The 11,604-nt window shown below is 48.0% G+C and overlaps 1 protein-coding gene across 1 annotated transcript in view; it reads right to left on the reverse strand.

Moving 5' to 3' along the window:
- LOC115108212 (kalirin-like) overlaps nucleotides 1-10,541 on the reverse strand; it is a 257,001-nt gene extending 246,460 nt beyond the window's left edge. The window contains 1 exon segment of the mRNA XM_029632309.2: nucleotides 9,876-10,541. Coding sequence (XP_029488169.2) covers nucleotides 9,876-9,942 — 67 coding nt within the window. The 5' untranslated portion in view covers nucleotides 9,943-10,541.
- Nucleotides 10,542-11,604: the final 1,063 nt, after the last annotated feature.

Raw genomic sequence — 11,604 nt, forward strand, 5'->3', positions numbered from 1 at the left:
TATAGATGTCCACATATTCAAGGTCGGAACCATCCAGGGTGGTGATGCTAGTCGGGCATGCGGGTGCAGGCAGCGATCGGTTGAAAAGCATGCATTTGGTTTTACTCGCGTTTAAGAGCAGTTGGAGGCCACGGAAGGAGTGCTGTATGGCATTGAAGCTCGTTTGGAGGTTAGATAGCACAGTGTCCAATGACGGGCCGAAAGTATATAGAATGGTGTCGTCTGCGTAGAGGTGGATCAGGGAATCGCCCGCAGCAAGAGCAACATCATTGATATATACAGAGAAAAGAGTCGGCCCGAGAATTGAACCCTGTGGCACCCCCATAGAGACTGCCAGAGGACCGGACAGCATGCCCTCCGATTTGACACATAGCCGTCTCTGTATCAAAGATAATTGTGTAGATAATTGTGTAGTCTAGAGCGATTTTCTAGGTTACCTAGCCAGCTATTGTCGTTCTTTTAACGCAACGTAACATAATCAACACTGCTAGCTAGCCAGCTAGCCCCTGAATCAACAATTAACCTCAACTGAACGACTTGATTAGTGTAGTGTTAGCTAGCTACATAGTTGTCTTTGCTGTCTTCGTATCCATGATAATTGTGTAGTTTAGAGTGTGTAGTTTTTAGAGTGATTATCTTAATTTACCGAGGTTAGCTAGCCAGCTATTTGTCGTCTTTAACGTAGGAGACACTGCTAGCTAGCCAACAGCTAGCCAACGTCTACCGATTAGAACTCAACAACCCGGTCGCATTCCGCCTCGCTCCACAGGTAGTATCACATTTTCATTTCATTTCATTACAGTACAACGGTTTGATTTGTTTGATCGTAGCTAGCTACATAGCTAGCTACATAGCCGTCTCTGTATCAAAGATAATTGTGTAGTCTAGAGCGATTTTCTAGGTTACCTAGCCAGCTATTGTCGTTCTTTTAACGCAACGTAACATAATCAACACTGCTAGCTAGCCAGCTAGCCCCCGAATCAACAACGCAGCCACTGCCAGCTAGCCTACAAAGTCAACAACGCAGCCACTGCCAGCTAGCCTACTTCAGCAGTACTGTATCATTTTTAATCATTTTAGTCAATAAGATTCTTGCTACGTAAGCTCAACTTTCTGAACATTCAAGACGTGTAGTCCACTTGTCATTCCAATCTCCTTTGCATTAGCGTAGCCTCTTCTGTAGCCTGTCAACTATGTGTCTGTCTATCCCTGTTCTCTCCTCTCTGCACAGACCATACAAACGCTCCACACCGCCGCGTGGCCGCGGCCACCCTAATCTGGTGGTCCCAGCGCGCACGACCCACGTGGAGTTCCAGGTCTCCGGTAGCCTCTGGAACTGCCGATCTGCGGCCAACAAGGCAGAGTTCATCTCAGCCTATGCCTCCCTCCAGTCCCTCGACTTCTTGGCACTGACGGAAACATGGATCACCACAGATAACACTGCTACTCCTACTGCTCTCTCTTCGTCCGCCCACGTGTTCTCGCACACCCCGAGAGCTTCTGGTCAGCGGGGTGGTGGCACCGGGATCCTCATCTCTCCCAAGTGGTCATTCTCTCTTTCTCCCCTTACCCATCTGTCTATCGCCTCCTTTGAATTCCATGCTGTCACAGTTACCAGCCCTTTCAAGCTTAACATCCTTATCATTTATCGCCCTCCAGGTTCCCTCGGAGAGTTCATCAATGAGCTTGATGCCTTGATAAGCTCCTTTCCTGAGGACGGCTCACCTCTCTGGGCGACTTTAACCTCCCCACGTCTACCTTTGACTCATTCCTCTCTGCCTCCTTCTTTCCACTCCTCTCCTCTTTTGACCTCTCCCTCTCACCTTCCCCCCTACTCACAAGGCAGGCAATACGCTCGACCTCATCTTTACTAGATGCTGTTCTTCCACTAACCTCATTGCAACTCCTCCAAGTCTCCGACCACTACCTTGTATCCTTTTCCCTCTCGCTCTCATCCAACACTTCCCACACTGCCCCTACTCGGATGGTATCGCGCCGTCCCAACCTTCGCTCTCTCTCCCCGCTACTCTCTCCTCTTCCATCCTATCATCTCTTCCCTCTGCTCAAACCTTCTCCAACCTATCTCCTGATTCTGCCTCCTCAACCCTCCTCTCCTCCCTTTCTGCATCCTTTGACTCTCTATGTCCCCTATCCTCCAGGCCGGCTCGGTCCTCCCCTCCCGCCTCCGTGGCTCGACGACTCATTGCGAGCTCACAGAACAGGGCTCCGGGCAGCCGAGCGGAAATGGAGGAAAACTCGCCTCCCTGCGGACCTGGCATCCTTTCACTCCCTCCTCTCTACATTTTCCTCTTCTGTCGCTGCTGCTAAAGCCACTTTCTACCACTCTAAATTCCAAGCATCTGCCTCTAACCCTAGGAAGCTCTTTGCCACCTTCTCCTCCCTCCTGAATCCTCCCCCCTCCTCCCTCTCTGCAGATGACTTCGTCAACCATTTTGAAAAGAAGGGTGACGACATCCGATCCTCGTTTGCTAAGTCAAACGACACCGCTGGTTCTGCTCACACTGCCCTACCCTGTGCTCTGACCTCTTTCTCCCCTCTCTCTCCAGATGAAATCTCGCGTCTTGTGACGGCCGGCCGCCCAACAACCTGCCCGCTTGACCCTATCCCCTCCTCTCTTCTCCAGACCATTTCCGGAGACCTTCTCCCTTACCTCACCTCGCTCATCAACTCATCCCTGACCGCTGGCTACGTCCCTTCCGTCTTCAAGAGAGCGAGAGTTGCACCCCTTCTGAAAAAACCTACACTCGATCCCTCCGATGTCAACAACTACAGACCAGTATCCCTTCTTTCTTTTCTCTCCAAAACCCTTGAACGTGCCGTCCTTGGCCAGCTCTCCCGCTATCTCTCTCAGAATGACCTTCTTGATCCAAATCAGTCAGGTTTCAAGACTAGTCATTCAACTGAGATTGCTCTTCTCTGTATCACGGAGGCGCTCCGCACTGCTAAAGCTAACTCTCTCTCCTCTGCTCTCATCCTTCTAGACCTATCGGCTGCCTTCGATACTGTGAACCATCAGATCCTCCTCTCCACCCTCTCCGAGTTGGGCATCTCCGGCGCGGCCCACGCTTGGATTGCGTCCTACCTGACAGGTCGCTCCTACCAGGTGGCGTGGCGAGAATCCGTCTCCTCACCACGTGCTCTCACCACTGGTGTCCCCCAGGGCTCTGTTCTAGGCCCTCTGCTATTCTCGCTATACACCAAGTCACTTGGCTCTGTCATAACCTCACATGGTCTCTCCTATCATTGCTATGCAGACGACACACAATTAATCTTCTCCTTTCCCCCTTCTGATGACCAGGTGGCGAATCGCATCTCTGCATGTCTGGCAGACATATCAGTGTGGATGACGGATCACCACCTCAAGCTGAACCTCGGCAAGACGGAGCTGCTCTTCCTCCCGGGAAGGACTGCCCGTTCCATGATCTCGCCATCACGGTTGACAACTCCACTGTGTCCTCCTCCCAGAGCGCTAAGAACCTTGGCGTGATCCTGGACAACACCCTGTCGTTCTCAACTAACATCAAGGCGGTGGCCCATTCCTGTAGGTTCATGCTCTACAACATCCGCAGAGTACGACCCTGCCTCACACAGGAAGCGGCGCAGGTCCTAATCCAGGCACTTGTCATCTCCCGTCTGGATTACTGCAACTCGCTGTTGGCTGGGCTCCCTGCCTGTGCCATTAAACCCCTACAACTCATCCAGAACGCCGCAGCCCGTCTGGTGTTCAACCTTCCCAAGTTCTCTCACGTCACCCCGCTCCTCCGCTCTCTCCACTGGCTTCCAGTTGAAGCTCGCATCCGCTACAAGACCATGGTGCTTGCCTACGGAGCTGTGAGGGGAACGGCACCTCAGTACCTCCAGGCTCTGATCAGGCCCTACACCCAAACAAGGGCACTGCGTTCATCCACCTCTGGCCTGCTCGCCTCCCTACCACTGAGGAAGTACAGTTCCCGCTCAGCCCAGTCAAAACTGTTCGCTGCTCTGGCCCCCAATGGTGGAACAAACTCCCTCACGACGCCAGGACAGCGGAGTCAATCACCACCTTCCGGAGACACCTGAAACCCCACCTCTTTAAGGAATACCTAGGATAGGATAAAGTAATCCTTCTCACCCCCCTTAAAAGATTTAGATGCACTATTGTAAAGTGGCTGCTCCACTGGATGTCATAAGGTGAATGCACCAATTTGTAAGTCGCTCTGGATAAGAGCGTCTGCTAAATGACTTAAATGTAAATGTAAATGTAAAAATCTGAGTCTCAGCGCAATTCTGTTACCGTGGAATTGCCCAGATGCTGTTACCGCGGAATTGCCCAGATGCTGTTTACGTGGAATTGCCCAGATGCTGTTAGCGTGGAATTGCCCAGATGCTGTCCTTAGGGAGCTGCTTCGACTACTTTGTCAATTTCTCTAAAAGCCTTGATATTCCAGCAGCAGCAGTGATGGATCAGCTAATAAGATCTCCCTCCATTACCCTCTCAGACTAACCAACCAGCCCGCCCCCAACAAAACACTGACAGCATATGGTTCGTCATGAACGGTGAGGAGCCTGCTGCTTTTAGAAGTGGGGGACATCCCTCTTTCGCCCTCTTCTTTACTCCCTCCTCCACGTCAGATCATGACTCAATAATTCTCACAAAATGATCTCACTCTCTCTATTACCCCAGTGGTTTACGTTGGCAAATTAGCCATTTTCCCCCCTGGCGGCACGGTGCATTGCAGTGTAGACTGAGCCTGGTGTGCCTGGCCAGCTGAGGGGAGAAGGGACAGGGAGAGAGGGGACGGGGAGAGAGGGCAAGGCCCTCAGCTCAGCACACACCCAATGTTCCGGCTGACAGCGGGGGCATGGGAGCCCATTGTTCTTCCCCTCTGGCTGCTACCCACGCAGCATGGAGCACAGCACAGCAAAGAAGTCATTAACTATCAGGGCCCGGCTGGGCCAGGCCTGGTACGACTACCAGGAGGAGGGGGCGGCCCGATGATGCAGTACCCAGGCCAAAGCTTGTCCCGATGGGGTGGAACCTGCCTGCCTGTCTGCCTGCCTGGCTCTCAGACTGCAGGGACACCATGACTCCATTCAGTCAGCAATGTTTCATTCTCTTTCACAGATTCTCTTTCATGTGCCAAGATCAAAACACCCAGACCTGCATTGTGTTTGGTCAGAGCAGATGTGCAGGGGGTAGGTAAAGCGGCATAGGCACAAGGCTATACTGTCTAAATGTTCAATGCATGGCCTGGAAGAATAGACACTGCACTGAGGTATATACATTGGCTGATGGCAATGATGATCATTTATTGAATCTATTACTTTTAATTATGTTTATTATACTAAATGGGATATGAAGTGAAAAAAAGAACAAAACAAAGCGAGGAATATTCACAGGTGTGAATTAATGTCAATATCTTTCCTGTCACTGGGGAGCCAATTACATTGTAATGTTTTGTGTACATCTCCACACATTAATCACATGCCTGAATGCATAGGGAACCTCATCTGCAGTGCCCTGATATTACCTAGGTGGAGCTATCAACAGTTAACCTTAGCTTTTAAATTAAATAAAATGGCTAGCCCCTCATCAAACTATGACTGTGAGCTAAGATATTAAGAATCATGACCATCCAGCCCAGGCAGTCTTCGTCATTTTGTGCATTTCAAATTGCACCCTACTTCCTATATAGGTACTCTAAAAGTAGTGCACAATATAGGGAATACGGTGCCATTTGGGATGCAGACATAGTCTCCCGAGAGGGAGCAGGTCCTATATCACACAATGAAGTGGAAAATTAAGGTCCTGGGGGCACTAAGGTCAACCAGCTGCCCTAGCAGATTTGAGCAAGCTGTGTGACCACACACTCCACCCCACAGTCATCTCTAGCACCAACACACTGGCCAGGGATTTGAATAATGAATGGAGCTAGCCCTCTACAACGCCCCATAGCCACTTACGAACTGCTTAACTCAAAATATATTTTTTTATCAAATCAAATGATATTTGTCACATGCGCCGAATACAACCTTACAGTGAAATGCTTACTTACAAGCCCTTAACCAACAATGCAGTTCTAAGAAAATGCAACAAAACAAAGTAAGAGATGAAATGGGTTTTATCATCCTGTTTTAATGGAGAATTTAGGCCTAGTAATTTGGTTAGTAAGCCCAGTTTTTGCCTACTTCTTGCTACGTCTTGCTCAAAGACAAATTAAACAACTTCTATGCTCACTTTGAGGACAATAAAGTGCCACTGACACGGCCCGCTACCACAGCCTGTGGGCTCTCCTTCTCCGTGTCCAACGTGAGTAAAACATTTAAACGTGTTAACCCTCGCAAGGCTGCCAGCCCAGATGGCATCCCGAGCCGCGTCCTCAGAGCATGCGCAGACCAGCTGGCTGGTGTGTTTACAGACATATTCAATCAATCCCAGTCTGCTGTCCCCACGTGCTTCAAGATGGCCACCATGGTTCCTGTTCCCAAGATAGCAAGGGTAACTGAACTAAATGACTATCGCCCCGTTGCACTCACTGCTGTCATCATAAAGTGCATTGAGACAGTAGTCAAGGATCAAATCACCTCCACCCTACCTGACAACCTAGACCCATTTCAATTTGCTTACCACCCCAATAGGTCCACTGACGATGCAATCGCCATCACACTGCACACTACCCTATTCTATCTGGACAAGAGGAATACCTATGTAAGAATGCTGTTCATTGACTATAGCTCAGCATTCAACACCATAGTACCCTCCAAACACGTCATTAAGGTCGAGACCCTGGGTCTCAACCCCGCCCTGTGCAACTGGGTCCTGGACTTTCTGACGGGCCGCCCCCAGGTGGTGAAGGTAGGAAACAACATTTCCACCCCGCTGATCCTCAACACTGGGACTCCACAAGGGTGCGTTGTCAGCCCTCTCCTGTACTCCCTGTTCACCCATGACTGCGTGACCATGCACGCCTCCAACTCAAACATCAAGTTTGGAGACGACACCAGAGTGGTAGGCTTGATTACCAACTACGACGAGGCAGCCTACAGGGAGGAGGTGAGGGCCCTCTGAGTGTGGTGTCAGGAAAATAACCTCTGTCAACAAAACAAAGGAGATGATCATGAACTTCAGGAAACAGCATAGGGAGTACCCCCCCATACACATCGTCAGGACAGCAGTGGAGAAGGTGGAAAGTTTTACGTTCCTCTGTGTACACATCACGGACAAACTGAAATGGTCCACCCACACAGACAGGGTGGTGAAGAAGGCGCAACAGCGCCTCTTCAACCTCAAGATGCTGCAGAAATGTTGCTTGTCACCTAAAACACTGACAAACTTTTACAGATGCACAATCGAGAGCATCCTGTCGGGCTGTATCACCGCCTGTACGGCAACTGCACCGCCCTCAACCGCAAGGCTCTCCACAGGGTAGTGCGGTCTGCACAACCGGGGGCAAACTACAGGACACCTACAGCACCCGATGTCACAGGAAGGCCAAAAAGATAATCAAGGACAACAACCAGAGCCACTGCCTGTTCACTCCGCTATCATCCAGGAGGCGAGGTCAGTAAAAGGTGCATCAAAGCTGAGACCAAGAGACTGAAAAAATGCTTCTCTGTCAAGGCCATCAGACTGTTAAACAGCCATCACCAGCACAGAGAGGCTGCTGCCAACATACTGACTCAAATCTCTGGCCACTTAAATAAATGGACCTAATAAATGGATCACTAGTCACTTTAAATAACGCCACTTTAATAATGGTTACATATCCTACATTACTCATCTCATAGCTATACACTGTACTCTATACCATCTACTGCATCTCGCATATGCCGCACGGCCATCACTCATCCATATATTTTATATGTACATATTCTTATTCATCCCTTTACATTTGTGTGTATAAGGTAGTTGTTGTGAATCTGTTAAGATTACTTGTTAGATATTACTGCACTGTCGGAACTAGAAGCACAAGCATTTCCCTAAACTCGCATTAACATCTGCTAGCCATGTGGATGTGACCAATACAATTTGATTTGATTTGAGACTTCATATTCACAATGTTGGTCCAATCAACTAAAGTAGTTCCTTCCGACCCAGCTGCTCTGGTGTTTCTTCTCAGTTTGACTGCAGACTGCAGAAATGCTTCGAGCTATTCAGATATTGATCCAAGAGCTTGCCTCTGTCAATCTCCAGCAATTATTACCTGGACTAATGATGACCCTTGCTCTGCTCGGGCGCTACTTGTTAAAAGCCAGGTGCAAGCGGGCGAAATTACCCAGCGAAGTGATTGCCATGGCTACCAATTACATATCGGAAAGGCAGACGGAGGGAGAAATACATTTTCACCAGGCTTCTCTGATGACTTTGTGAACCTTGCAGGCGAAAGGCCTATGTCCTGTATGCGAGAAAAGGCTTCTACTCCAGAAGCCACTTTACAAAGAGGGGAGAATTAAAGTTAACATTCAAGGTTAATCTACCTCTAAGCTCTGAATGAGCAGGCATGGAGACTCCTGTGTGGCTCAGGACAAAAACCCACTTTTAGCGCTCTTTCAGCCGGCCGTTGTGAATGGATTACAGCGCATTCAGCCACATAGCATCTTTCTCTCGTGGTAAACACCCACTCCTGGTTGGGGCTGTGGTTGAGTGGGACCTTTATGGTTTATGGTCTCTACCCCCTGCCTGCCTGCGTGCCCCCAGGGTAGGTCCTGTCATGGTGTATCAATAGAACTATCAATGACAGACCTATTGAGAAACAGGAGCAGGTGTCCTCGCAGGGTCTCCACTACACCACCACAGAAAAGTCATATTCCTCGCCAGTGGCTTTTACTGATCTCGCCATCTGTGAGTCATTTCAATTCCATTTCGGCGTAGAGGAAGCCAGTGCTGTTGTGGTTCCGTGCACCTTGACGCCAAAGGCACAATGACTTAGGGGCTGGGGCTCCACTTTTCCACCAGCTTGTGTTTTGTCCCACTTCCTGGTTCTCATCTGCTCCCCACCCTACTAAGGAGGCTGCCTGATAGACTACAAAGAAAACGTATATATATATATATATATATATATATATATATATATTAATATATATATATATGAATGTGAGATGAAAACTAGTGGGTGTGCTGGCAGAGCTTGGTGTGATTCCCATGCACTAGACTATATTGAGATGGAGAGGCAGGGTGTGTCCCACTTCTCCAGTAGAGCATACAGAATGTGTTTGACACACACACACACACACAGGCACAGCAGACTAGGCAGGAATACAGTCTTAGATCCTAAACCCACATGGTGCTGGGAAGGGTCTCTAAACATGACAAGTGTCAGAGTTGTTCCTTGAGAAACTGCCTTTCCCCTCTGATGGAGTCCCACAGTAACCGACAGCCACTCATTTAAGCAGTCCAGTGTTGGTTGATAGATGGCACAAGATCATCCCAAGCTGTCAGCTTCTTCTGGTGACAAGTGTTTACAACACACACACACACACACACACACAGGGCAGTATATTTTTGAGTGCGTGTGTGCGCGTTCAAGGTGGTGCAATTATGAATGTAACAAAAGCAACAGTGTGTCCCTTTATACACACACATCTGATATACGTTATAACAACAACATATCACATAATTCTACAGATATCCTCGATCCAATGTTTACACAGTGTCAATGAATAGCACATTTCTTATATTTTAGTGCTCATTAGATTTGAGAACTGGTACCTAAAGCCGAGGGACTCACGTTCTCCAACAGAGACCAATTGGGGCTACGACAAGAGATGATTTGCCATAGGTTCAAGACAATGGCTTACCCCGTCCAGCATTGCATGTATCAAAACGTTTCACTTCACTGAAATAAAGGGTTTCAAATATTGTACTTTCATCCTACCGGTTTTGAAAAAAGCATCCGTATCTGAATCATTCGGTCCCTCCTCGGCTGCTTCAGCAGAATTCATGTTTTCTACTAGGGGATTTCAAGAGACAATGTAGCCCGAAATATATCCAGTGATTACTTTAACCAAATCAGTGCAGCGCGGGCTGGCTTCTTCATGTTCTTGAGTTCTTTGTCACAGAGGCGCTCGCGTTTTTCAGTCGTGGGTTTCCGTCCTTGTGCTTGGGCTGTATTTGCGCTCTATTGTTTCACATTCAACCTCCTCCGTTCGCAGCCCCGGCGCCACAAAAGGAACCCAATGCGCGCGTGACAAAATGAAGATACCGTACGATTTCAAATGGGTTGTTCTGCTGGGGGGAAAAGAGCGGATTTACACTAAACGCCCCACGTCTTGAGTATAATATAGCCCAGAGCATCCCAGAAAATTAGCTGTAGCCTATAAAGTCAAGGCATCGGCATATGGTTGCATTACAACGGTTTCTTGGCAGTTCGTTCCAGTGATGTCACGAAAGCTGCATAATGAAATTGGTCTGGCTATGAAAAAAAAGCATCAACATGATTTTACATATATAACCTAAGTCGTTTACAGAAAAAAAGTCATAATAGTACGAAGTCCGTATCTAACCCCCAAATCCCTTGCCTCCTTGTTTCTTGTAAAATCCGCTAATCGCGCAGATAGGAGCTGTATCAGCACAGCCTGGAACAGCGGGATGTATTCCCAACAATAGCTCAGAAGCAGACCCCTCCGCCCCTATACCCTCGCCCCCTAAACACACTCCTTTCCCTTTTCACTAGATTGCTAAAGTGAATAAACTGCTGTGGAGAAAGTTGACAAGCAGCCGCAATATATTACTTATTTTGGGATTAGACACAACCCCTTTATTCAAACCAATAGCCTATGTATTTTCTCCCAACATAGATAGCATTTTTTTTTTTAAACACCCTGCCAAATAGAATGACAAGCCTTTCGCTACACCCGCAAAAGCATCTGCTAAATATGTGTATGTGACCAATACAATTTGATTTGATCATCACAATGCAGATAGGCTACTGCTCTGCAACGTGTGCTTGAAGCCTACACAATTCCATGTTATAACTCAATTTCTATATGTAGGGCGATAAACAACTAATGTTAGTCCATTGGCCTACCAGCTACCTCTCTCACCCCATGATTTGACAAAGCACGTCCCGTCATTCAAAAGGCACTCACTCTCCCGTTGTCCCCGTGATGCCCCCTATCGCAACATCTCATCATAGGCCTAATTAAGAGTCAATTATATATGGACACACTTAGGAACTTTTCCCAAATCTCATTCTATTCTACTGGCCCGTTTCTTGAGAGCAGTTTCGGATCATTTTGAATGAAACATTTGTGTAGCCTTCCCCTAAATATGAAAGATAACGTTCGCTGTTATTTCATTAGGCTTATTAAAATCACAATGACATCGGATTCAATGCGGCACTGTGGTCACGCTGTTGTCTGGCTGGTAGATAGAAAGCTAAATACTCCCCTCTAGTGATAGCCTAGTTTTTCAGTAGACCACCAACAAATGTAAGACAATAGTAGCACAACGCTCCACGTCGCAACGACTTAACGCTATGTTATGTGGCTACCTACCCAGAAGGTATTCATTACCAAAAACGCAGAGGAGTCAAATGTGTTTTCCTTCTTGGGATAGAGCTAAAGGAGAACAATAAATGGATAATTCTTCTTATATTGGAATGC

The sequence above is a fragment of the Oncorhynchus nerka genome, linkage group LG3, assembly GCF_034236695.1.
Source record: "Oncorhynchus nerka isolate Pitt River linkage group LG3, Oner_Uvic_2.0, whole genome shotgun sequence".
NCBI classification, from domain to species: domain Eukaryota; kingdom Metazoa; phylum Chordata; class Actinopteri; order Salmoniformes; family Salmonidae; genus Oncorhynchus; species Oncorhynchus nerka.